The sequence below is a fragment of the Nesoenas mayeri genome (genome assembly GCF_963082525.1).
Source record: "Nesoenas mayeri genome assembly, chromosome: 1".
Taxonomy (NCBI): Eukaryota; Metazoa; Chordata; class Aves; order Columbiformes; family Columbidae; genus Nesoenas; species Nesoenas mayeri.
Window position 1 is genome coordinate 141,911,892 of NC_137541.1, and position 27,729 is coordinate 141,939,620.

The 27,729-nt window shown below is 44.5% G+C and overlaps 2 protein-coding genes across 13 annotated transcripts in view; one reads left to right on the forward strand and one right to left on the reverse strand.

Annotated features, from left to right (window-relative positions):
• ST3GAL6 (ST3 beta-galactoside alpha-2,3-sialyltransferase 6) overlaps positions 1-19,297 on the forward strand; it is a 46,033-nt gene extending 26,736 nt beyond the window's left edge. For all 12 annotated transcript variants that reach the window (XM_080352164.1, XM_080352168.1, XM_080352166.1 and 9 more), the window contains 5 exons: positions 5,420-5,515; positions 7,840-8,026; positions 9,426-9,563; positions 13,128-13,280; positions 14,762-19,297. In XM_080352164.1, coding sequence (XP_080208290.1) covers positions 5,420-5,515; positions 7,840-8,026; positions 9,426-9,563; positions 13,128-13,280; positions 14,762-14,842 — 655 coding nt within the window. In that variant the 3' untranslated portion in view covers positions 14,843-19,297. The remainder of the gene's footprint in view (positions 1-5,419; positions 5,516-7,839; positions 8,027-9,425; positions 9,564-13,127; positions 13,281-14,761) is intronic.
• A 2,548-nt stretch (positions 19,298-21,845) lies between these two features.
• On the reverse strand, positions 21,846-27,132 carry COL8A1 (collagen type VIII alpha 1 chain; the record flags this gene model as incomplete). The annotated part of the gene is made up of 2 exons (XM_080349315.1): positions 21,846-24,469; positions 26,820-27,132. The coding sequence occupies 2 exons, from the start codon at positions 27,130-27,132 to the stop codon at positions 22,569-22,571; spliced, it is 2,214 nt and encodes a 737-aa protein (XP_080205441.1). The 3' UTR covers positions 21,846-22,568.
• Positions 27,133-27,729: the final 597 nt, after the last annotated feature.

The window sequence follows — 27,729 nt, forward strand, 5'->3', positions numbered from 1 at the left end:
AGTATTTTAACAAACATTAGGCCACCCCAGCACAGAATCTATGGTGCTCATATAGCTGTGTTTGTGTGTGACTTAAGTAAAACTGCACATAGTCAGCTGCAAGGGATTTTTTTTTTCCAAATGTAGGTGGAATTCTCACTGTATAAAGGTCTAGTTCTCCAAAACTGGAGTTGAATAGTGTCACTGACTTCAGTAGAATAGTCTGTAGGAGAAAGGGTTTTCCAGGCTAGGGGTATATCCAGAGGAACCTCTGGACAGCCATGTTCAGGAGTTTCACTGGCCTTTCAGAGACCCCCCAGTAACTAGTGTACTAAGTTGGCCTCACGGGCTGTCTGAAGACTGCTTGTTTCAGACTCACCTGGGAAACAAACTTACTGCAAGGGAGTGTGTATCTACAACAGCAGCCTTGCTGATGCTGACACCCAGCTTCCACTGAACTGCTCTGCCCACGTGGCATTCTTTGTCACGGCCGTGTTCCTATGCTGTCCCCATAGTTACTCACTGGACACTCACAGGACTCTAAGCTCAACGGCAATACATTCTTACAAATGCGTTTTCGCAATCCTGAGTTGACAAAATGTGACCCGTGCATCCTCCTTTTACGAAATAACCTCAAAGGAAATAATTTGCATTCCTCAACTGACTTATGGTGGTGTGTGTTGAAGGAGTTGAGATTGAGATCTTTTTCCTTTTTCAGAGAAACAGTATTTCAGTGGAATGTGGAGGATGTAAAGCCTTTTGACCTTTAAAGGCTGCATTTGCACTTAACAATATTTTTCTGTTATAAACTAGGAAAATGTTTGTTTTAGCATTTCACCATATAAACAAAATATGTAAGCCGATGCCTGGCCTTGAGATTAAGAGGCTCTTGTACACAATGTGAATAGAGCAGTAGTTTGAGTGACTGAAGGAATTGTGTTTAGATGTTGGAGATCAGTTGCTATGCGATTTGTATTAGGAACCACTGATACTCCTAAGCAGACCACTAACACCTAAGTGCAATCCTTTAGTGACTCAAACCATTGCTATAGCAATTGTTACAGTTGATGTCTTAACATTTTTCACTTTAATCAATATTGTGCTGGTGGTTGTAAGCTGGACCTCCAGACACTTCAGTCTGTTATATTTAAGTTGTTGTTTAATGACATCTGAATTTGTCTCCTCACCAATTTATTGACTTTGAGAAAGTCCCCCTTTGGGATGAGTGTGTGTGTGTGTGTTTGTTTTAATATGAAAACATTGTGACATAGGCAACTTTAAGAAGTGGAGTTGGTAAAATATCAGGGAGTAACAGTCTGCTGAAAATCTGTGTTGATTTCTGTGGTCTACACTAAGTACAGGTCAATTTATTTAACTTTAATATCTTTGAATACAGTCCAGCCTTGCTTACATAATCTTTATCTTCATTTCATGTATAAGCTTCCTATGACTTTTGTTTTGGTTTTTTTGTCCTCTCTAGCATAAACCATTTCTCTCCATGCTTATCATTGTCAGTGGAATATATGCTACTATGGACATAGAACTATGATCATAACATACCTATGATCATAACATACCTATGATCATAACTGGAGACACTTGAATACTGGGGGCAGGCTAAGGGGAGGAGACAATTTGAAAATAGCATGTTTGTGCCAGGCTTCCTGTTTGAGTTGGCCCGCTTTGACTTCCTGAGCTTGGCAGAGATTAAAAGCTGGTCTGTTTAATTGGTTTGACTGGATTTATTGCTGTATTCATCTACAGTTTGTCAGGAGTATTTGATCTGCTTGTTGGCTTTATCCATTTTCAAAATTCACATATCAGTGTTAAATGCCATTGTTGGCTTTCTGAAGACAGCTGATAACATGCAGACTTAAAAATAAAGTTAAGGGCACTGGAGTTTGAAAGCTTAATCAAACTTCAAATTTCACTCTGTTTTCCATCTAAGTAGTTTTAGTCAGCTCTTAGCCATGAACAAGATCTGGTCTGCATCTGTCAGTAAGAGTGAAGAGAGTTCGGATTTGACTCGAGAGCAGCTACCCAGCTTCTGTAGCTGCGTGAACCCCAGTTGCCCAGCTCTGAAATCACGTTCTGTTTTAACCTCCCTGCCCTGAGTGTTTCTTGCCATATCACAACTACGCAGTGCAGAGAGGAGAAACCAAAGAGGTCTTCAGTTTTATCACAGAATGTTGGGGATTGGAAGGGACCTCAAAAGATCATCTAGTCCAATGCCCCTGCCATAGCAGGAACACCTAGATGAGGCTACACAGGAATGTGTCCAGGTGGGTTTTGAATATCTCCAGAGAAGGAGACTCCACGAACCCCCTGGGCAGCCTGTTCTAGTGCTCTGGCACTCTCACCCTCACCGTGAAGAAGTTTCTTCTCAAATTTAAGTGGAACCTCTTGTATTCCAGTTTGAACCCATTACCTCCTTGTCCTACCGTTGGTTGTCACTGAGAAGAGCCTGGCTCCATCCTTGTGACATGCACCCTTTATATATTTGTAAACATTAATAAGGTCACCCCTCAGTCTCCTCCAAACTCAGCCTTTCCTCATAAGGGAGATGCTCCACTCCCTTAATCATCTTTGTTGCCCTGCGCTGGACTCTCTCCAGCAGTTCCCTGTCCTTCTTGAACTGAGGGGCCAGAGTGGAAGGTGTTATTTCAATAGCTAGGGATTGACATAGTTAGGAAGCTGCTTAAATCATAGCCCGTGCCAAAAATTGGAAGGTCTGTGACAAGGAATCACATAAAGTTTATCTACAAGGGAGAGAAGAAGCACGGCTTCTTCAAAGTAACTTTTTGGCTCATTATAATTTGTGATGGAGTTGACATAGTTCCTGTAAATTCACACCAAATATAGAGTATAAAAAAATATTCAACAAGATTAGGAGCAATTTTTTTAGTTTTTTGTTGGGACTTGAAGATGAGTTCATGCATGGGGTGGTGGTCTAGCCAGGAGGTACCACCAGGAGACGGAAGTAGCTGTTCAGGGTTTTGCATTGTGGTGATGAGGTTCATACTTGAGTTTCTCAGCTGCAGCCATGTAACTTCTCAAATCTCTGAATTCAGTGTCACCAGGTGATTGAAACTTCCAGTGATTTACAGAGGCATTCTGTAGATGATGGGAAAAGGGGATACAATGATTCTGTGCTTTTTTTCCCCCCCTCTCTCTCATTCTGCCTTCATTACTTACTGATTGTGGGGTTTTGTCCAGTTGTCGTTTTTCATTCCTGTGTCTCCTCACTGTTGCTTCTCTGTAGCCCATGATCTTTCTTTGAGCTCTGTGATAGAGCTGCAAATAACAGGATGTCATTCAGGAAAAAGGTAACTTCTGCTACTTTCCTCCCACTGTAAACTTTGCAAGAGGCATGTGTTTGTCAGCCTGCTTTCTCAGGATATCTTAAATCAAGCTGAATACCTTATTGGAAAAATGAATGAGCTCAAGCAGTCCTGGTGAGGAAGGGGTTTTGTGGGTGTAGAGGGAGTGGCTGTACTGAGAACAGATGGTGTCACAGATTTTAACACCTCTGATTTCCAAGGTACTGAGTCACACGGACTTTTGCATTAGCTGGAAATCTTTTTATGAATGTTTGGCTTCTATGAAGCTGTTCAGGAAACACTAGAGAAAGGTGTGCCAGATTTTTTCGTGTCTTCGTGTCACCTTGCCCTGAGAGCTGCATTTAGTACCACTATATATATGTGTATGTGTGTGTGTATATATGTATATATACACACCAATTATAAAGGCAACTCCCTCTGCAGATGTGGTAGAGCAGCAGGTGAGGAGGTGCCATCCCAGCATTTCTTTTGAAATAAAGTGCTTATTGCAGTTGGCTTTTTTTCTCATTTCACCTTTTCTGTAAGCTTTGGGTTTTCAGCATTGCTCTGAGGCCCAGTTACTGTTTCCCTAGCCCACATATGGTACAACATGACTGCATTAACTAAGAAATCTGTAGGAAACATAGGGAACTGCTTTGTACACTGAGATGTCGGACAGTCTCGTCTCGAACAGGTTGTTTTCATTGATGTTGAATAGTACTCTCTTCAGCTGAAAAAGCAGGTTGGACTGTCTAAGGCGAAAGGTGTTAATTAGTCTGCAAAAAGTGTCACGCTGGGCATTTAAGACAGATAAAAGTATTCCTTGGGCCACAGTCCTGGGGTCCACTACAATAAGAAATGGCATGGAGCCTTTTTCTTGTTTGAAGAACCATGGGAGGTGGCTCATCCTGAGGAAGTTGTCAGCCTGTTTGTATCTGAAGAAAATACCAGTGTTTTTATTTTGCCACTGCTCCTGCCATGGCTGAGTTATACAGCTTTTGCTGTGAATAAAGAAGCACTTTTATAACAAAAAAAAAAAACAAACCAAACACATGTGGTTGTTCTGTAAGGAGAAGTTTGCAGTCTTATGCATTGGGTGTAAACATTCCCTAATTGAGGCAAAATTTCTTGAGTAAAAGCCAGCAAGCCTGTCTGTGTGTCTTTTTCTTTAGCAAAGCACACATCTTATTAGCATTGAAATAAGACAGTGGAGGGCAAAAGATACACTTAGAAAACCTGGGATAATGTGGAAAATCTTAACGTTAGAATTTACTTTCGTAAGCCCAACATTTGCGTAATGGCTTTTGTGGTTGCTTTTTAACTCTGAATATATCCTAAATTCAAAAGGAATTACTATTTTGATTGACTATAGTAGAAAGTCTAATTTATAGCTCAGAGTGTTTTATGTGCTTAGTAATCCTGTCTAATTTGAATCTAGTCATACGAGAATGCAACTTTTAATCAAGTGTACCTCTCTTATGTCATGACAGTATGCACTTCAGCACATGTTTAAACGTGTTTAGACAGCACTTTCAAAGTAGAGGAAGCAAAATCATGATTATATTAACTTGAAGAGCCATCACGTGTGTCGTTTGGTTGAGGTTTTTCACATGTACAATTCAGAGGTCTGTAAAGTAAATTGTGAACATAAATCTTGCTGCTTTAGCTTATGTTGGAGATCTCTAGAGTTGTGGAGTTGTACAATATTGCAGAAACACCTTAATTAGAGTTAGTTTTTCCAGACATATTCTATGCTGGTTGGTGTATGCCTAGACTTGGACAACTTTGAAGAATTGTGGAAGATAATTTGTCCAATGACACCCATATCATTAACTGGTTAGATGATCTTAAACAGCTAAACACTAGAAAAAGAACATGTGTAGAAACAATTTTACATGAGAGAAGCCATTTCCTGATTTGGACAGTCCCTGAAATAACACAGATGCATTTTTTGAAAGCAGCCTTACTGTGTGATACAGAATTGGGATGTCTCTGTAGAGGCCAAGGATTGCAAAAGATACAGGACCCTAGTAAATAAGCCAGCCAAATGCAAATATATCATTAATAACAACAGGAAACAAGAAAAGTCATGCATATTAAAAGTTCTGTTTTTTCCACAGAGTTGCCTGTCGACGGTGTGTTGTGGTCGGTAATGGAGGAGTACTTCGAAATAAGACATTAGGGGAGAAAATTGACTCGTATGATGTGATAATAAGGTAAATGGTATCTCCTTTTTTTATTTTGTGTGCAAAGAATTAACACATTTTTGCTGTCAGCCAGTAGCTTCAGAGTGCAGTTATTCTGCAAATGAAAATGTATAAATCTCCCTGTTTTACCTATAGAATCATAGAATTGTTTTGCTTGGAAGAGACCCTTAAGATTGAGTCGAACCACAACCTAAATCTAGCACTAAGCCATGTCCCTAAACACCTCATCTACACTGTGTTCAGTTTTGGACCCCACATCATAAGAAGGACATTGAGGTGCTGGAGAGAGTTCAGAGGAGGGTGACAAAGCTGGTGAGGGGTCTGGAGCACAAGTCTGATGAGGAGCAGCTGAGGGAGCTGAGGCTGTTTAGCCCGGAGAAAAGGAGGCTGAGAGGAGACCTTACTGTTATCTGCAACTACCTGAAAGGAGGTTGTAGCATGGAGGGTGTTGGTCTCTTCTCCCAAGTAGCAAGTGATAGGACAAGAGGAAATGGCCTCAAGTGGTGCCAGGGAAGGTTCAGATTGGATATTAGGAAAAAATTAGGAACAAATTCTTCACAGGAAAGGTTGTCAGGCATTGGAACAGGCTGCCCAGCAAAGTGGTGGAGTCACCATCCCTGGACGTGTTTAAAAGGCGTTTAGATGAGGTTCTTAGGGATATGGTTTAGTGGCAGAGTTAGGTTAGGTTATGGTTGTACTCAATGATCCTCAGGGTCTCTTCCAACAGAAGCGATTCTGTGATTCAATGTGTCTTTTAAACACCTCCAGGGCTGGTGACTCTACCACTTCCCTGGGCAGCCTCTTCCAAACTTAGTTACTCTGTCACAGTCTTCATTTAAAAAAATTAGGAAAAAATGGATCAGACTATTCTGGGAGAGGAAGGATCACTGGGTGGTCCACCTGCCTTGTGTACAGGTAACATGTGTGCAAGATGCTGCTGTTGGGGATGGGTCAAAGCCTGTGACATCTTGGAGCCCTGAGTGTGCCTGTTGCTGAACATTGTGTTGAACATTGAAAAAAGTGTAATTTTTGTTACTTTGCTATCAGTCCTAATGCTCGTTTTAGTAATAGTTTTTCAGTCTTCAAGCACTACCATAAGAAGGTGTATTCAAAGCCTGGAGTTTGATATGCATTTGCAAAAATACTGATAAGGTGGAAATGAATACATGCAATTCTTCAGTGGTGGCTCCTCTTATAAGCTTAAAACTATAGAAAGTGATCCAGATAATATTCATGTTCTTAGGAAACTTTACTTGCCTGTCAACTTGTGCTTTACAAAAAAACCCACCTTGCACTTATTTTCATTGTAGGATAATGACTCAAGGAAGTTCCATGGTTTATTTTTAAGCTATTTCAAGTATTTGGGCTCCATGTAGATCTATTTACTCTTCTTAAAATGAACTTTTTATGTTGACTGGTGTCCCACATTTAAAAACAGCTCTAAATTCAGAACTGTTTCAGAAATATAGTGCACAGTTGCTTACTGTGAATGAACAAAGAGTTGGTGGTTGCATTTGTATTTAATGATGACTTCTGACAAAACTTCGAAACATTTCTATCTCTGCCTACCTTGTTTTGCAAACACTTGCTGCTTAGTAGTGTGCCTCCTGTTCTGGTCAGTCTAATTGGCAGGAATGGAGCTTACAGAGACTGCCTGAATTCTCCAAAGAATATGCAACACGCTCACCAAGCAAAAACTGCAAGATGGAGACTTAAACACAGCCCCTCTAGCTCCTTAGAGCAGAGAGACCTGACCCACCAGCTGTGGAAGTAATTTTTTTAAAAAGGAAAACAACCAAACAAAACCAAACAAACCCACAAAAAACTCAACATCCAAAAAACTACGAACAAATAAAAGCAAAGATGTATCAGTATCAGGTACACAGTCATAATGCCTGTTCCTATATGCTCTAGACAGTAAAGAATATTGTAATATTCTTGAATTGGCTCTTGTGTGACTTGGATCATCTAGTAGCATGAATGGGTAATTCTCCAAGATGGTTATTCTCTTCGGTCTTCTCCAGTTTCTGTGTTTGAGCCAAATCAAAAGGCCTTCTGCTCAAGTGACTCGCGATTAGCAATCGTGTGGTTGTATTCTAAACCGCCTTGGCCAGTGTCCCATATGCGCTTGATCCCTTGGAGTTAGAGGGTGAGTGCACATGATAATTGCTCGTCTACCATGTAATGTGATAAGTAAATGCTGGGCCACTAAACGCTCCTGTTCCTGGATGCACTCTCTGTCCCACAGACAGGTTGGTGTGTGTGCCAGCTGCCGCACAGGAAGGACATGGGTGGAGTGGTCATAGCTGTCTCTGTGTCTCTGTCCTCTGTAGAATGAATAATGGCCCTGTTATAGGGTACGAAGATGATGTTGGAAGGAGGACGACTTTCCGCCTTTCTTACCCGGAATCCATCTTTTCGGATCCGATCCACTATGACCCTAATACGACTGTTGTTCTCATCGTCTTCAAACCACGTGACTTGAAGTGGCTTTGGGAGATACTAAGTGGTCAGAAAATAGTGAGTTTAATTATTCATGCACTTTGGCTCAGCTCACCACACACCACTTATGTGAAAATTCCTGGTTTGCTTTTAACCTTAGTTGTCCTAGCTGTGGGGAGCACTGTATCTCCTAGTCAGTCTGCTCAATATCCCTTTCCCATAAGTGCTTTTGTCTTCTTTCTCACACAATTGATCTGTTCCTTGCCCCAAAGTAGGTTTCCTCTTGGAAATACCATTTTATCCTCTTCGTAGTGCTGTTTCCTATTCTGACATACATGCTCCAGCCATTTCCCACATTATTTTATCCTGACCACTTGGTGGAATTGCAGAATAATGTTGGAAGGGGCCTCTCTCTGGAGGTCTTTAGTCCAACACCTTGTTGAAGGAAAGTATGACCAAGTTCAAAGCCATGACAGGTTCTTAGGGCATCATCCAGGTAAGTTCTGAGTATTTCCAAGGATATTTCTACAAGCTCTGTTTCAGTGCTGCAGCACCCTCACACGAAAAATTTCTCCTTATCCTTTCACTGTGTACTTCTGAGAAGGGTGTCATCCTGTCAGTTTTTGTAACACCCTACCAGATAGTTGTAGATGGGCTGAACAAATCCAGCCTCTTCAGACCCTTCTTGTTTGCTCTGTGCTGTGGCCCCTCAGCTGTTTTAGTGGCTGCCTGCTGAGCTTGCCCCAGTTCATCGCTCTCTCTTGCACAGGTGGTAGCCCAAAACAGCATTTGTGAGGTCGCAGAAAGGTACAAAGTACTTAAGAATGTCCCATCAAGGGAATGGGACCAGACTTTTCAGTGGTGCCCAACGATGACAGGATGAGGGGCAATGAGCACAGACTGAAGCACAGGAGGATCCATCTGAATATGAGGAGGATCCATCAGAATATGAGAAACTTCTTTATTTTGAGGGTGCCAGAGCACTGGAACAGGCTGCCCAGAGAGATTGTGGAGTCAGAACCTGCCTGGACACATTTCTGTGCGGTCTGCTCTGGGTGAACCTGCTTTAGCAGGTGTGTTGGACTAGATGACCTCCAGAGGCCCCTTCCAAACCCAACCAGTCTGTGATTTTGTGACTTGACAGAGTAACTTCTGCCTACCTGTTCTCTATGCTGTTACTATTGTGGCCAAGGACACAGTGAGTGTTTACTGCCTTCAGGGCCCACTGCTGGTCTGTGTTGTCCATCAAGAATATTTCTGCAAAGCTGATTGCCAGCCAGCCAGCCCCAACCTCTGCTGCTGCAGTGGGTTATCCTGTTGCAGGAGCACAATTTGGCACATGTTCATTTGAACTTTGGGAGGTTTAACGCTCCTTCCTCAACCCTCCTGCTCTTGAATTTTACTCTGGTTAGAGTTGCTACAAACCCAGCTGTTTATACGTGTTGAAAAAAAATGTCTATTTCCTTGCTGGTTACAGAGTGCTAAAGGCTTTTGGAAGAAACCAGCCCTGAACATGATATACAAATCCAGTCAAATCAGAATTCTTGATCCCAGTATCACCAGAAAAACAGCATATGAATGGCTTCGTTTCCCAACAAGGTTTCCCAAAAAGGAGGTAGGTTTTTTTCTTCTGTACCTTTCAGTTTCATGCAACCAAATGTATACTTAGAGGTAATTATCTCTTCATTACAGTGGACTATGTTGGAACAACTTTTACATTCACATTGCGTTAATTTGCATTCAGATGATCCTAAAAAATGATGGGAAAATGAAATCCAGAGAGTGGATAGCCTTGTATGCCAAAAGTATCTTTTTTATGGATTCTGTAATTAGTATGAAATGAGAACGCCTTTTGTGGGCAGACAATTCCTGTTACAAAATTGGGAAAAGTAGACAGGCATTGGAAGATGCAGATCTGAAGAGCCTTTAGAAATGTTAAGGAGTCTTGAATTATTAAATGTACTGTTTTATAGTTTTTACTTAAAAAAAAAAAAAACAAACCAAAAACAACCAACCCAAACCATGAATCAATAAACAAAAAAAAAAACCAGCAAAAATCCCCAACAGAAAGAAAACACTAAAAAAAAACTCCGCACCAAACAAACAAAACCCCCTAAAAACCCAACACTGCTGCAATTGCACTCTGCTGAGGGTAGGTAGGGGCTTGGGAGCATACAGGATATTCCAGCCCAGCACTGATGACATATGTCTAGCAGCATTCTTGTGCTTACTGATTCAATGCCAAGCATTGTAATGAGTTAAACATCAATTTGGATGTAAAAATACATTTTAACTGTTGGTTTATGACTGAAGAATATTTCTGATGAAAGGTAAGGCTTCAAGCTGGAGACCTCCCTTGTGCAGTCAAGGCTAACCACGTGCTATTCAGCACAAATACGATTCCTTGGGGTCACCTCATTGCACGGAGCTGCTTCATTTGGATCAGCCAACCAACATGTGTGGAAACGTTTGACAGACTGTCACTGTGCAGTATCTGCCACAACTTTTTTCTGGTTTAATCTTTCTAATATTTGAGGGGTTTGAGGTTTGTTTTTTTTTTTTTTTAGCTTTTGGGGGGTTTTGTGCCTTTTTTTTTTTTTTTTTTGAGACTGTTAGTAGATTTTTCCTCCCATTAACTCTCAAATTAGAATACCTAGTTTGGCTGTGTGCTTGCCAGGGCTCTGTGGCATTTCAGCTCTTGAGCCGAGCATGAGGAGGAGAAAGCAGTATAGTAGTTGGGCACCTCATGGTCTCCTAAAGGGCCACGGAACATCCATGGCTCCAGAAATCCCTTCTGTCTCTTCTTCTGCTCCCCTGTCAGTGGGGGTAAAAGTAAGACCAATGCTGTCAGAGCGTGGTGTCCTGGAGGTGGTACCACAGGCCCCTCTGTCACTTTGGGTAACGTGCCTTCTGCTCCCCTTCTGCTCCCTGGGCACCCCTGCCCAGAGCTGGAGCGAAGTCCATCCATGCTTGGAGACCCTTTCTGCCACCTCCACCTCCCACTTGCTTCATCCCAGGGGTTTTGCAGCCCCTCGCCCCAGGTGGCAGCGATGGTCAAGCTCAGGTGCCCTTGTTCTTGCCTTTCCCCCATCTCAGATGTGTTCCCTGACTGGGAGCCTACGCATCTGCAGTTGCTCTGTCAAAACTGATGCATAGGGGTCTGGTGAAGCTCTAGGTTGTGCCTCAGGGGTTCCTGTTGGCAGGGTGGCCTTTTGCAGGACCAGCTTTGGAGCCCTCTGTCCCTGTAGTGCATCCCTGGGAGGGCTAGTGCTGCCTTCCCTGTCTTGCACTTCAGCTCCCTCTGCCTGCAGGAGATGCAGAAGACCAGTGTTGCTTTCCTGGCTGTCTCTGCATTTTCTATTACGCCAGGCTTATGTTCCCTGTGTGCACGTTTCTGCATAGTCCCACAAGCATTTCTGGTTCTTTGTTAGTCACTAAGATAGTATTAGCAGAGCTGGAAAAAATAACTGTAAAATAGGATCTGCTACCCCAACAGCACTGAAGTTGGAAAGTGTTGCAGAGTCATTCCAGGGCTGCACCTCTTCGCATTAAGCAAGACTGGCTGAACAAATGTCATTCCAGGCAGAGGATATCTGAATATTGATAGGGCACTAGTGTGACAATACATTTTAAAATAACTAGTGTTGCTTTTTTTTAGTATATTCTTTATAGGTGAACTTTATGATCACCGAAGGTAAACACAGCTAGTTGCAACCTCTGATATTCCAAATAGCACTAATCCTGACATGTAGCATTCCTGCTGTAGTTTTTGGGTCATGGTTGGTATGGATATTGTGACAGAGTCACCATTAAGTTTATGCTATTGGGCCCCCAGGCAGAAGGTTATTTTGCTAACTGGCAAGAGCCCCGAGCAACAGCGTGTTTTAAGTTGATGTCATTTTTGGAATATTCCAAACACTGTATAAAGGTTCAAAAAAAAAAAAATCTACATAAAAGGTGATAGTTAATTCTGTGACTTTAAATATGCTTAAAGTGCTGATGTTAGTAATTTTTTCCTGGGAATTTGTTCTTGTATCATACGATATAAAGAAATATTTTCCTGTATCATCGAGTACGTCTGCCGCCTTTATTGCGCAGAGTTGTCCAGCACTGTTTTGCCTACTTTGTTTTCAGAGGCAAATGAACTGAGCCTTGGGTAAGAGATCAAAAAAAGCATACGATTTTGTGCTCAGGTGAGGTTTGATTGCAGCTACTGAAAGTTTTGAGCTCATTTGGTCTCTGATAAAATTGTTATTTTAGCTATGAAGGACATTACTGCTTGAAAGTTTTGTCTATTTCTGAGGCCACTTTTTCCCCTCAGCTTTGTCACTTAGACTAATGACAGCGTTCACCTCTTTGTACAAACCTTGTCTCTTTTACTTCCTTAGATAATTTTAGCCACCACTGTTGCTGTTAAAGAGTCATGTACTTGATCATAGATAGGACAGGTAGTTGCAATGAGGTGTTCTCTGCTCTTGTAAGAAATGCTGATTTTTGGTTAGGTGCTTTTAATTTTGCACAGTTAAAACCTATTTATGACCTGCTCTTGGTATTTTACATTGCATTTACTTCTGAGCTATCTCACTGTAGGGAGAAATAAGCAATTTTACAGTTTATCTTCTAATGGAAATAGTGGGGGAAGGTCTAAAGCAGTGTTTTTCTGGAATTTCCCTGCTCTGAAAAGGTTCAAATGCTGCCAAGTTAATGCAGCAGTAGGACTTGTGTGTTTTTAGCTTAGTGTTATGAATGTTTGAGGCATCAGATTTTCTTTTTGTCTGGATGTCCATGATCTAGAAACTTCTGAACACGTCTGCTGATTCAGTCAAATTTGATGGAGCGAAATGGCTTCCAACATATTGAAGCCTGACCAGTTTCATGAAATTAGGTTGCTGAAGAGAGGTATGGGGAGACTTTCCTGGATCCATCTGCTGGGTAGAGGACTACAGTGAGGGCTCAACCTCACTGGAAACCAGAGAATCCCAGGGAAAGCCAACACAGCAGATATCCCAGTCATGGAAAACCTGCAGGCAGCACCATTATGAGACATGAGGGGATTGAACCACAAAACCCAATGTTTGTAAAAAAGACAGTTTGATTTCCTTGGTTCTTAGGCTTGCTGTTCCCATCAAGCTGCCAGGTATTTATGGATGTTGTACTTACTCTTTCTGTTCTGTTTTAGAAACCCAAGCATCCAACAACGGGGCTCATTGCCGTTACGCTAGCATTTCACATATGCCATGAAGTTCACCTGGCAGGCTTCAAGTATGACTTCACTGACAGAAACAGTTCTTTGCACTACTACGGCAATGACACGATGTCTCAGATGATGCAGGTACAATGATGTGGATAGTGATATTTGTGTCCCTTGTGCTATACCATTTTCTGCAATGTCTGCATGAGATACATCCATTTGTATGTTCTGTTTTACTGCCATTATCCTTAGGGTATGCAGCTCTTGTTCATAGAGGTGTATTTGCTAGCACTGTCAGAACGTGAGTAGTGTTGCTTCTGTGCTTGTGTTTGCATTCTTTTTTTTGTTGGCAGCTACTTGCACAATTTGTCAGTTGCCAGATTTCTTACCAAAAAAAAAAAGTGAAGTGGAAAGGAAGGAGTTAAAGACCTATAGCTGAATTTCAGAAATGGAAAGCGGAAAAGTAGCTCTTAGAGACAGTTAGGAAGAGAAGGAACTGCTTACAGGAGTAGGAAGCCACAACTTGCTAGGGGTAGGCAAGCAGCCGGAGGCTGGCAAGCATCAGGGATGCCTTCTACTGTCCTGCAGAGAAGGGCCTCTTGCTTTGCTGCAGTCATTTGCTTTCTTTTGTCTCTGCTCTTGTCTTCAGCTCTGTAGTCTGAGCAACTCCATCTCACCCCTTTACCTCAATGTGAACAGTTTTCCATGTGCATGCCCAGTCCATGTGGGGACTATTTTTACTTCTCCTCCCTTTCCTGAAGGAGGAGGGTGATGTCCATAAGAGCCTATCATGTCTCCCTGAGGACTCCTAGGTGCCTGCTGCTCTGACATAATTTTCCTCTGACACTGAACTTACCTTTATTTTGAGGTTCCTTTCTGCAGGTGCTTTTTTGCAATGTATATGAAGCTAGGGTAAGATTGATGGCTAGTTGAGTAGACATAAACATGATAAAATCTTGAAACTTTAAAATCCAAACAATTAAACAAAAAGCTTATCATTAATTCTTTAGTACTGTTGTAAACATTTTACTATATATGTACAATCTCTTATGCAGTATTAATTTCAATTTACTGGATTCGGTGTCCAGGATTGTCAGTAGACTTAGTTCCCTTCTGCTGTCCCACTAACCTCAGTGATCTTCCATGTATCTGGGATATGGATACAGCACAGAACATAGTTTTGACTTCTCAAAACTGATTGGCAGGACGCATCCTATTTACAAATGCTTGATGTGTGCTTTTCAAGAACCTGTGTTGACCTTTGAGAATTAGTCATTTTCTGACAGCTTGTGCTGTAAATGTGGTTATGCAGCTGTTGCCACTAAGCACAGGGAGGACTTCTGTGAGGTTGTGTCTCACCCATTCTGGCCTCTTAAGGCTCATCTCTTTTGCTTTGTGTCCTAATGGAAAATCTATCCTAGTTTTGAGCAATAGAGACACTCACCTGTTTTCTTGGGAGACTGTGCTTACAGCCTTCTCTAAGAAGTCTTGTCCCCAGAGCTTTCCTGCTATTAGCATCTTCCAAGTATCACAGGTAATTAAAAGGAAAAAAATCTGAAGTGTTGCTTCTGGTAATAATTTGGTTTTTGTCTTTTTTTTATTATTCCCTTACATCTCTTTAGAATGAATACCACAACATCAATGCTGAGCAGAAATTTTTGAAGAAACTTATAGACAAGAACTTTGTAGTCAATTTGACGTGAAAGCTGAATGGAAAATATGAAGAAGAATCACTATTTTCATTATTTCAAAAGTTTTTATTTTTTGTATGACATTTTTATATTTTAAGTGCGGCATAACTGTTTACTGTTAAAAAGGAACCCAGAAACCTCACCAAGGCAGAAGCTTCTAAGCTTGGGGGTAATGGGCTGTTGCAAACAGAATAAACTGAATTTCTGTGAAACTATTTAATAATGGAAAAACCATGAAGCTTTCAGCTGAAAGTATCAGGGATATATAAAAATGTGATGCAGATTACTTATTTATCAGCAAGAACTCTTTCCAAATGATTACTTCTCTGGAATACTTTTGTTTCTGGTGTTGTCCTCCAAAAAAGTTACGCTGTCAAGAGTCTAAGGTGACCAGCGTTTAATTAGTAGATGGATGTAAAATCTTGAATGTCTATCTTGAAGTATGCAAATGGCTTTAAAACGGTGCCTGGGAGTCATTACTGTATGTCAGGAAGAAGGGGGAGCATACAGAGTACAGGTTTTGCTCTGCCCTGATCCTGAGGAGGGAACATCCATCTTCAGCAAAGAAGCCACAGCTTTGGCACTGGCCATCGACCCTGGATTGCTGCCTGCTTTTGCCAAAGGTGAAGGCTCTTTGTTCTGATTTGTGGAGATGTTGGTATCAACAGTGCTCGTCTTGTACCTGGTTTATGGGAAATCATCTTCCCCGGGCTGTGCGTCCAGTAAATTGTACTGTTGATGACGTCACTGAGAAAAGAGGGAGTACAAAGGCTGAAGAGTTGTCCTGCCTACCTGTGTGTCAGCTGCTTCCTCAAAAATCAAGATATATTTTCCAAGCCAGCACAATCTCCTTTCTCAGATGCTGTAATGCATTTCCACCTTTGAAATGCATCAATATGAGCAATGAATGTGTCAGTTTTTGGCGGAACATCCAAGATGTACTTCAACTGAATTATCATTTGGCTTCTGTTTATCTCTCTTGTCTTGACATTTAGGTTTAAAAGATGTGGCTGAACTAAATCATTTAGTAGTGGGAGCTTACTCAGGATTTTAATTGAAACATTTAGTGGGATGTTTGTTTCCTGGATTGGTTTGCCTTGGACAAGCCTACAGAATGAATAAATCTGCCTGGGGATGCCCTTGACAACTGTTAAAGAAGAATAAGTAATATACTGTTCCAGTTCTCTCATAGGGTGTGTGTGTGTATATATATGTATGTATTTAATTGTGGTGATTTGCTTGAGGATCTTGTGGTTTTATTGATCAGTCATGCCTAAAGAAAGCACGAAGAAATCCACCACAAAAAGTGTCTTTAAAGTGGGCAGAAAACCCCTTGGTGCTTTTAAATAAAATGATACTGAGAGCTTTAGTATGTTTAGGAGCAGTGTAAACAATTGCAATATGAATACAAAACTCTAGCAGGTCAAGAGCACAGTATTTGGATGACAAAAGTACTGACTGTAGCTACTTTGCTGCAGCAGTGTAGAGAAATAAGTGTTCAAGTGACCAAAGAGTCATTTTTCTTTTTTCCTCTTACAGAGTGCAATAGGTATTAAAAAAACCCCAAACAAACCCAACAAACACAATACTTCCCCATGGTTGTCATCTCTATCTTTAGCTCCTTGGCTCTGCCACTTGGGAATTGCTGAGGGCACTGTGATTTGGAGGGGAGCCACGGCCAAAGGGGCTTTCACCTAACTGGGTGAAAATGTGTGGTGGGGGCAGAGAAGGGCCCAGGCGTGTCCCAGCAAGGGACAGGCTGTGCCGTTGTGTCCTACTGGCTGGATATGTGTCCCTTGGGCGCAGGGGATGCTGTAGGGGGTGGCCCCTTGTCCATCTGTGTGCAGGGTGGCAGGTGAGAGCATGGGGAAAGGAGAGCATGGGAGCTCCTGGGGCACTGGAGGAGGTGACTGTAGTGGTGGAAATGGAGGACGTCTGAACTTCTTCACCAGGTGCCCGAAGGGCACTTAGTTATTTGTGTTTCCTTTTTTTTTCTTTGCCTAAAACATGTACATTTCTCAGACTTTGAGGAGATCTTTGCTTAAAATTCTGGATGCATCAAAAAACAGTGACACTACTGTCTTTGTCTCTACCAGCATTTGTTTCGTAGGATTATTTCAGTTAACTAAAAAGGTTGTATGTGACTCTGCAGCCCCAGACCTGCAGTGATTTAGGCTCCTGACAATAGCAATTCCACATGAATAAAAAATGCTGAAGTAAGGCATTTCACAAAGGCCACAGTGTTGTCTGAGCTCCCTCTTGCACAGAAGTCCTTGGTAGATCTTGGACTTTGTTGAGAGTGGAGCCAGGCAGAAGTGGAGGGGGCCTGTTCCCCATCAAAACCCACAGTTGCTCTCAGAGGACCCCGCCTTTCCCATGGGATGCTGCCACAGATCCAGTCACATCCATGTAACATCTCAGTATGCTGACCATGTAGATTTTTTTTCCAGGAGAGCTGTTGAGTTTGTCCTCTCCTCACAGTGCCTGGTACTTGTGATGGTGCAGCCTGCCACCTGTCTCTGGTGGCAGGAGGTGGGTAGGGAGCTCTGCTTTTGAGGAGGTGGTTATTGTCTCTGCTTTGTTTCCTCTCCAGAGATACTCTTCCCACTAATACGAACTGATGCCTTCTCCCAGCTTTTTTGGGAGTTGGTTATTGGGGGGTGGGGTTGGTTCTGCTGTGATTAGAATCCAAATAAAATAATTGGAAAAAAGGCTTCATGACAAACAAATGATGTCTCCCAAACTCTTTTTATTTAAAAGACTCCTTTATTTATTTAATATTTTTTATTTCTACCACATCAGGGTTTTTTTGGCCTAAGATTTTTTTTTTTTAATAATGTGTCTGCTATTCTTGGTGCATTTAATATGCTGTCTACAAGCATTTATGCGTATCAGCTGCCCCTTTTTATTTCTTCTAATAAGCCTGCCTATTTGTATTACTTGTTTTTGAAATTTTAAGCAGTACTCCCAGGGATACTTTTTCTCCCACTTCTGTGCTCCTGCATTGGTGTTGAGTCCACGTGTGCCAAGGTTGCCCTCACAAGGTGGCTGAGGAACATTTAGAGCCCAGGCCTTTTTTCTTTTTTGAAAGCACAGCTTAGAGGCCAGTGACTTTTAGCTTCAATCATAAATAGAGGCAACTGCATCATTTCCCCTCATGCAAGACGTTTTGGTAGGTTTCTGTGTATACCTGCCCTCCTTCATCACCATCACCTGCTTCATGTGGTCATTTCTGTTCCTCTGCCTAGAGAACAAGTGTCAATTTCCTACTTAACTTTTTGTAGGCAAGAATGCCTATATGTAGTGTGTTTCCCAGCAACGCCAACAGATAACAGTGTGTTTTCTACCTGGGTGCATGTTTTCACAGGTGTTTTGCATTACTAAAGACTTCCCTTAGGACTTTTTGAAAAAAGCAATAATGCAAACTCTGAATACTCAAAACTTTTCTGAGAGTAAGCTGCTACTAAGATTTTATTTCTCCCTTTTTGCCATTCCTGAAAGTGAAGTCTCTGCACTGAAAACCTCCCTTTAAAAGATACCCATTTTTTTCCCTCATATCATCAGCAGCAAAGCTGTCAAATTTTTAATCTGGGCATGCTGCCAGCTTTATTTCCATGTCTGGTAATGGTGTAACTATGTAGGTACCCAGTGTCTCCCATCAATTTTCTCCCTGTATCGATTGCAAAGTCAGTCTTATCCCTTCTGGCCCGTTCTCCTGCGGCTTGCTGAATTTCCAAGCAGCAGCATCTTACAGCAAAGGTGTTCCCGCTGTCTGCCACCTCCCTCAAAATGCTGCACCATCAGAAAGACCCAGCTCTGAGGTACCAAAGCACACACAGAAACAGGCAGGATGACGTGTCAGCTGAAAGCTCTCCTTGGCTCAGACTTCTAAATGTTTTTGTTTGTTTGTTTTTTGCCAGAAAAGTGTGGGGTTGGTTTTTTTGTTGTGGTGGTGGTGGTGGTTTTTTGTTTGTGGGTGGTTTTGGTTTTGTTTGTGGTTTGTTTTTTTTTTCACTTTTCCTTCTGCTGTAATAATTAAGGGAAGTACTGAGATACTACTTAACAAGAAAGGTCACCAGCTATTGCACTAAATACAAATCTGAGAGTGCCTAAAAGATATTACTAAATGACATTTCCAGTGACTGTGTTGATGATAATAAAACAGAATCACAACTTCAGTGTTTAATAATTAGTCTGTGGTACCTCTTGTTTCTGTGTCACACTTCCCTTTATAACAATGCCCTGGGAGGTAGTGTAAACTTTTAAGTGGAGTCTGATTTTTAAGAACCTCAACATCGTTTTTGGTATCGGTAAATACTTATTTTATTTGCTATTTGTCTTAAGTTTTATATGCCTTTAAAGTGCCAGCTGTATTTTGAAGACATTCTTAAAGTTGTTTCAAGTGAAATTTTGAATGCTACAAATGGAAAGATACTATTTTCCTGTGAATAAACTGTGTTAAAGATGGTGCCCTCAGGCTTATTTTTGCAAAGTCAGAGTGTGTGTGTGTCTGTGTATGGTCACACACACCCGGCAACATTATTAATGGTGCATAAAGTACACGCAGTGATGTCAGATACAGTATTGAGTTTCAGAACAAACTTGGGAGAGCTTAGGAAAGCAAACAGAGCTGAAAATTTTTGAAGCTCATTAGGCTGAGCTGGACTGTGGGTGGGTATCTCACTCTAGGCTGAGTTAACAGCAATGCTGCAACATAGTTTTTGTGGGTAAGATCCAAGAGCAGCATCCTCCTGATTTTAATTTTTTTGTGTGTTTCATTTTGTTGAGTTTTTTTTTAATCTTGCCTGTCTTATTGGGACCTTTTGGAGGAATGCTGTAATAAACATTCATCTAAGAAGATGGTACATGACACAAGACTTTAGATAGAAAGTGAAAGACACTGATTGCGATACTTTGCTCATGTTTTGTTTTCCTCTGTGCAGTAAAAATGAGATGCTGGGCAGCAGGGAGCTGCTTAGCCAGCAGTGTAAGGTAGTCTGAGGGAGGTTTAGAAAACAATTACCTGACACAAGTAGGTCTTCAATGTATTCATTTTAGTAGTAACAGTTTAGGAGTTCTCCAGCTTGGAGGAAATGCCTGTCCCTGAGATGAGATGCAGGGAGTCAAATCACAGGTTATGATTCACTCCCCGCACTGGAACTACAGTTGAACAGTGGTGTAGATCAGTGACAAGTATGTTGCTGCTTTCACACTAGGTTTTTGCTGCAGGTGGAAAAATGAGGAGGGGAGAAAAGCTGTTTTCAAATCCCATGGAGAGCCAGGGCTGTGGTGTGCATCTCCCAGCCCAGGCAGCCAGCTCTGGCTTTTCAGGCAAGCACAAACCCTTAACCATGCACCTCTATGACCTCCGTTTCTTGGCTTCCCACACACTGCCTCTTTGCCTTCGTAGAATCATTGAAGTCTTGAGTTGGAAGGACCCACAAGGATCATCGAGTCCAACTCCTGTCCCTGCATGTGACAACCCCACAGTTCACACGGTGTGTCCGAGGGCATTGTCCAGTCTCTTGAACACTGTCAGGCTTGGGGCCGTGACACCTCCCTGGGGAGCCTGTTCCAGTGCTCCACCACCCTCTGGGGGAAGAACCTTTTCCTAATGTCCAACCTAAACCTCCCCTGGCACATCTTCCTGACATTCCCTCTGGTTCTGTCATTGGTCACCAGAGAGAAGAGATCAGCGCCTGCCCCTCTTCCTCCCCTTGTGAGGAAGTTGTAGCTGCCATTGGCTCTCCCCTCAGTCTCCTCTTCTCCAGGCTGAACAAACCCAGTGACTTTAGCCATTCCTCATACGGCTTCCTCTCCAAACCCTTGTACCCCTCTAAACCCCCCTTGTTGCGCTGCACCCCTAGATGGGCTCACGTTGAGCATCCCTCACATCCCGTGGGAGCCTCTCGCTCAGTGCGTTCCCCCCAGCCCCAGCTGAGCTCTCCCAGTAAGTGTGATGCCAGGGCAGTATGTTCCCCCAGTATCTTGTGGCAGGTTTTACCAGTAGATGGGAACTAAAGAAAAGGATAGGTCGTCGTCTTTTTTTTGTCTTATCAGGCTGTCAGTGGTTTTAGAGTCCTTGGAGTCTAATACATTAATTCAGTGGGTTTTTTAAAGATATTTAATAAGATATTTTTTTCAAATCAGTACAAAAATTTTAAATACAAAATTATTTGCTTTTGACATATCTCATATATTCTAGGAACATACCGAAGTCACCAATGCCTGGTAAACTGTCCGTCCGTTCCTGCCACCGTTCCATAAAATTTCTGAGATAAAGCACCACATTATATCACTGGAGTCCTTAGTCAATGTTAGACTGCATTAAACTCTGCATTTAAATAATGGTAATGCCAGTTAAATCCAATCTTAGTTCTGCATGAAAAATCTAGTTCATTTTTGAATCAAAAGCGGTAGCGTTAGCTAAAGACACTGAAGAAGTGATGAGCATTTAACTCTTTCAACTAGCATAACAGTGTGTGGTGTGCAGCACTGTACAGGGAACCACAGCAAAGTACACTGCTCTTTGGAAACGAATACTTCTGAGGCGAGATTAGCACCATTGGTGAGCTGGCAGCTCTTGCAGAGAGTTGCTTTCCTCACGTACAGAAAAGATCAAGGCCTGCAGGTTCTCCTTGACAATTGGTAACATATAAATAACGATTGGAAATCAGCTTTTATATGAAATGAAGTTCTCAGATAAATTTGCAAGATCAGTATTGCTGGTAAAGTTATTGCTTAACCTCAAACAACAAATTAGTTAATTAGCAAACAGAGCTATTTCTGCTTTGCCTAGTAAACTGATTTAACTTTTGCTGAGTGGCAGAAGTGTCTCTTCTGACAAGACAAACAGATGTGGATTCTTAGCACCGGCACAGAAATCCAAGCGAATTTATACCACCCTGCTCTATTGCTACGTATTGGCCAAGATGTCTCAATCACGTGGCACAAAGCAAACGGGGAACCCTTCATTTTTGTCTCTGATCTACCTCATCTACTTTGACCATGCAAATGAAGATGGAGACTTTGTGAGTGCTGTGGCATTTGGAGGTGAACCCAGTGCCTGCTGGAGTCAGTGGTGACGTTCTGGGTCCAATGACAGCTGGAGAAGGCTTGTGGGGAATAGTTTGACCACCACTGCTCTTCCATAAATAAATTGTTCAGGAAAAAACACTCCTGCAGGGATATTTTATGTGGGGGGTAAGGAAATAAAGGCCTCTAGCTAAGAGAACCTTTGCTTGTCAGGCAGACCTGCTGTCAAAAAAAAAAGAAAAAATAACCCACTCAAATAAAAAGCCACTCAAATTTTTCTATGTAATTTGAGACTGACCTACTCTGGTTTAAGTCACTGGTTTTCATCTCATAACTGATCTATGCAACAGGAGAGAGTGATGTACACTGATTTGAACTTTAGTACTGAATTATTGTGAATGAAATTAAGTAAGCATGGCATCACAGAAATATATAATGTACAGCTAATATGTCCCCTCAGGTGCAAAACAGCTGTTTATGAACCTGATGCACATCTTTAGATATGTTCTCTGCATGTTTTTTTTTTTTTAATATAACTAGCTGTGCATAATGTTAAACTTTGTATTATTTTTTTTTTTTTTTTTGGTACAAGATGGTCTGAAATGGTCATAAAATGCATCTTTCACCGTATAAAAGTTTGAAGCAGAGGTTTTGATTTTGTGTGCATGTGTGTGTGTGTGTGTGTGTGTGTCTGGTTTTTGTTTTACATGGGATACAATAAATATCCTGAAAAAGACGAATGAACGTACTGCCCGGCATAGAGTCCTGCCGCCTGCTCAGATGGCATTTGGACGTAAACCTTGTCTCCGTGCATCAGCTGGACAACGGCGCTGCCCGAAGCCTGGTCCAGGAAGCCCTTCTTGTACTCATCGTAGGTGTACATCAGCGGCTCGTTGTTCTTGAACAACGCCACCCAGACGCTGGCCCCTTTGCAGTGGACGTGGTAGGCGAAGTAGTAGACGCCGGGGATCTCACAGGTGAAGATCCCCGTCTGGGGGTTGTAGTTCTGCCGGCCATTGTAGAGGAGCTTGTCAAACTTCACAGGCACCCCGACCCGGGGGAAGGGGGTGAGGAGCTCTGCTGTGAACGCGGGCATCTCGTAGACAGCGGCGCCAGCCTTGCCTTTCTTGTAGCCGTACGGGGGCTTGAGGCCCTCGATCCCTGGCGCAACCTCAGGCAGGTACTGTCCCACGGCAGGCGGAGTGGGTGGGATGATGACTGGGGGCCCGGGGGGCCCGGGGGGGCCAGGCGGCCCCTGAAGGCCTGGCTGGCCAGGGGGACCAAGAGCCCCAGGCTTCCCCGGGGGTCCCTGCAGCCCCGCGACGCCGGGTTTGCCCACGCCGGGGAAGCCGGGGGGTCCTGGCAGGCCGGGCTCCCCCTTCGCCCCCGGCAGGCCCGGGGGGCCGATGGGACCACTGGGTCCTGCGATGCCTGGGATGCCCGAGGGGCCCTGAAGCCCCTGGGCGCCGGGGAGCCCTGGCTCACCCTTTGGCCCCACGAGCCCTGGGACGCCTGGCAGCCCCGGCAAGCCCTTGTGCCCGGCTTCCCCCTTGGGCCCTGTGGGGCCTGGCAGCCCCCGCAGCCCGGGGGCCCCCACTTCCCCAGGAAAGCCTGGCTTCCCTGGAAACCCCTGCAGGCCAGGTTCACCTTTGGGGCCGACCGGCCCCGGTGGCCCCACAGCGCCACCCTCTCCTTTGGGTCCCGGGAAGCCAGCAGCCCCCGGGGGGCCCATGATGCCCGGCAGTCCCGGCTGACCTGGCTCCCCTGGCGGCCCCCCCATGCCTGGCGGCCCTGCGTGCCCCTTCTCCCCCTTTGGTCCCAGAGGGCCCGGCGGACCACCCACTCCACGCTCACCTTTGGGCCCGGGGAAGCCCGGCTTCCCAACCCCGGGGAGGCCGGGGGGCCCTGGCAAGCCTGGCAGGCCCTGCTCCCCTTTGCCGCCCGGGAAGCCTGGCTGGCCAGGGACGCCATCCTGGCCGGGTTTGCCGATGCCGGGGGGGCCGGGAGGACCTTGGATCCCAGGAGGACCCGGGGGCCCCTGCAGTCCCAGCTCTCCTGGGGGTCCAGGTTTGCCCAGGGGTCCCTGTGGGCCAGGGAAGCCAACCATGCCCGGCTTGCCAACCCCTGGCAGCCCCACGGGGCCAGGGGGACCGGGCAGTCCAGGCGGACCCTTCAGCCCTGGCAAACCTGGGATCCCGACACCCTTATCCCCTTTTGGCCCTGGGATCCCGGGGGGTCCAGGGGGCCCCTTCATCCCGGGTTCGCCCTTCGGCCCTGGCTGTCCCTGCAGCCCCGGAGCACCCGCTTTTCCTATGCCAGGAAGCCCATGAGGCCCTGGTGGACCTTGTGGTCCGGGTATCCCCATGGGCCCAATCTCCCCCTTTGGCCCCATCTCGCCTCTTGGCCCCGGGGGCCCCATGACCCCTGGTTTCCCTGGCATTCCTGGCAAACCTGGCTTCCCAATTCCTGGATATCCTTGCGGGCCGGGTTTCCCTTTGGCTCCTGGCACACCGTGACCTGGTAATCCGGGTGGCCCCGGTGGCCCTCTTGGTCCAGGCTCACCGGGGGGACCTTGCTCACCCCTAAGACTGCGCACGGGCATTTCTGAGTCGGGAAGAAAAGAAGAAGAAAAAAAGGGGAAGGGGAGAGACAAAGGGTAATTGCAGTCGCATCCTTCAAGAAACACAAAGGCGGTTTTGAATTGAATTTGCTTGTTATGATGCCTCTTGGTTTTGTGGTGTGTGGAGAGGCAGAGCTGGCCAGTGAGTTACAGGTTGGTGTTTGGAACAAAGAGGATATTCCTGCTGTTTTCCATACCCCAAACTTTGCACTTTGCACTTCACTAGTATTTTCTACCCCTACAATCTTAAGCAGTGAAATCTGACTTTTGTCCCATATTGCTGTCGACTGATCTACTTTTAAGAGTTTTTGCAGGACATGGAAGTTGCTCAGGGTTCTCATGCTGTGGGAAGAGTTCTGGCATAAAAGTGCTTCTGTTTGAGAGGCTTACATGAGCAAGATCAATTAAAAAAGATTGAATCAGTAAGAAGTTTGTATGTAGGCATGATTGCATGTTCACCAAGATTTCGGTTTCCATTAAGATATTACCGGAAACCTACAGCCTCATCCAGCATTGCTAAGCTCCCACAGGTTTTTGGCATAGCCACGTCTAGTTAGAGCTCTTCTAAACACTTTGCAAAGTGTTTTTATTGTCCAAGCCCACATTTTTGTGTATGTGACCACTTAGCATTGCAGGTCAGGGTGAGGGAGTTGCTTCACGGGAGCGGTTGTGCTGGGGTTGGTTGCCCTTCATGCTGCAGGCTTTTTGTGTGAAGTGGAAAGTCTGCTTCTCTCTAGCTCTGCAATGGATAAAGAAGCAAGGGGTTTGGGGGAAATGGAGAGGCAAGAGAATTAACTGTTCTTTGGGAGGCAGAAACCCTCCCTCTCTGCACATGTTGTGTTTTATGCACGTAGAAAAACGCTGTTGTTCACAGGATGGGTTGGTTTTACTACAGCCAGTCATGCTTGTTCAGACACTCCAAAAATAGGCCCTGAAATCTTCCATTTCCCTCTGAAGCCAGTGAAGGCTGTGGTTATGCTGAACCCTCAAAAAGACAGAGTTAACCACCGTGTCTGAAGTCGCACAGATGCTCACTGTTCCCCTAAGGATTTTATGATATTGGGTGTTCCTGGTTGCCCTCTGTATTTTGGACATTTTTTGTTGTTTTCTTAAATATCCTAATAGTGTCCCAACTTCCTTTACTGAATACTGGAAGTGCTCGCATGTGCAGACTCACGCAGTAATGCCCAGTATCTTCAGTGCCTCTGTTACTCCCCCAAATAACCTACAGAAAGAGGACTGCGGAGTCAGAAGAACAATTGTGTATTTTTATCTTCAAACTTCTAAATCACAGGGTCTGGACAAATCCAGACAAAACCATGATATTTCTATAAATTCAAATCTCAGAGATCTTCTTTCATGTCCAGTTGCTGCAGTGAGAGTGGGAGCACCTCCATGCAGGACCCTGGCCCGTTTACCTGGACCATGATTTGAAACCCCATCAGAGGGTTTTCTGCAGACAAGTGGGTTACAAGATTTCTCACAGCCTTGAATGAGCACCCAAACAAGTGTGGGGCCAGCCTGGGTGCTGGAGGACTGGTCACAGGCAGGGCTGCTCAGAGGCTGTGCTGCAGCCTGGAGGATTACTGTGGCCTTGCTATGGTGACCTCAAGCTGCCCCATAGTTTATGTGAGCCCATCTCATCCACCTGTGGCTAGGCACCAACCTGGCCAGACCTTGTGGCACCTGGGTGCTCTGCCCAGCCTGTAGCAGCCTGTTCCCCATCTTCTGCCCCTTTGCTCTGCTCTGGTGAGACCTCACCTGGAGCTCTGCATCCAACTCGGGAGCCCTCAGTACAGAAAAGACATGGACAAGTTGGAGAGGGTCCAGAGGAGAACACAAAAATGATCGGAGGGCTGGAACAGCTCTGCTGTGAGGACAGGCTGAGAGAGTTGGGGTTGTTCAGCCTGAAGAAGGCTCCAAGGAGACTTTATTGTGGCCTTTCAATACTTTAAAGAGGCCTATAAGAAAGATGGGGACAGACTTTTAGCATGGCCTGTTGTGACAGGACAAGGGGTAATGGTTTTAAACCCAAAGGAGGGGAGATTCAGACTAGATCTGAGGAAGAAATACTTTAAAATGAGGGTGGTGAAACACTGGCACAGGTTGCCCAGAGGGATGGTAGATGCCCCATCCCTGGAGACATTCCAGGCCAGGCTGGATGGGGCTCGGAGCAACCTGATCTAGTTGCAGAGGTCCCTCCTCATTGCAGCATCCCTGCTCATTGGAAGTTCCTTCCAACCAAATCTATGATTCAGTTTCCTCCAGGCAGATGGTGCTGTGAGGCACCCAGACAGGATGGTGCAGGAGTGGTGAGGGATGTGCCAGGCCTACCTTTCTCTTTCTTGGGAGCCATGTCCTTGCCAAGCAGAGGCATCTGTGGGACCTCCTTCATGTACTGAGGCAGATGGGGGTACTCTTTGCCATACTGCATGTGGGGAACCTCCTTGCCCATGTGCTGCATTGGGATGCCTTCCTTGCCCAGTGGTATGTGAGGTACTTGTTGTCCAAGGGGCTGGTACTGGGGCACCTGGGGTGGCAGCTGCTTGATCCCATAGTAGACGCCGCCTTGAGCAGACCTCACCAGCTCTAGGTAAATCGTGACAGTCACTGCCAGCAGCTGCACAGGGAAGAACAGCATGGCCATCACCTGTGAAAAACACAAAAATCCCACAGTTGGTAGAAAATACTGTTTTCAGGTTTTTGTGTGTGTCATGCATCTCCCATTGAGGCTGACCTGCTCTCATTTTCTGTGGCAAACTGGACCTAAACCTCTGCAAACTGGTTCTGGCTTGTGTGTTGCCCTGGGGACATCCTGCAGCCAGCCTGTATCTGGTTTGTTGGAGGCCCTTATTCCAATAGTACTGTTATAGCAAATGTCATTATGTGCATTTACTTTTATGCTACTCCACACATCCCGAGCATTGCCCTGTGTGGTTTATCCATGTGGGGACCTGCTCCCTCCCATCCCCAGGCTGGAATTTGCTGCTTTCTCACCTCTGTCAGTGGCACAACACAAGGCTTGGGGAGCTCTGCTGTGAGCTCTGGCACAGGGAGAGGGCAGGGAGGGACACATGGGCATCTCTTAAACACTTTCTGCCCGAGGAAGCTAAATTATCAATGCCCCTTGTGCTGTGCTTTCCATAGCAATGAAAGCTCAGTTTCTGCAGCTGAAATCTGTGCCTAGAATGGTGCCCCAGATCTGCAGATTCCAGGGGTTCTCCATTTCTGTCGCAGCTCCTTG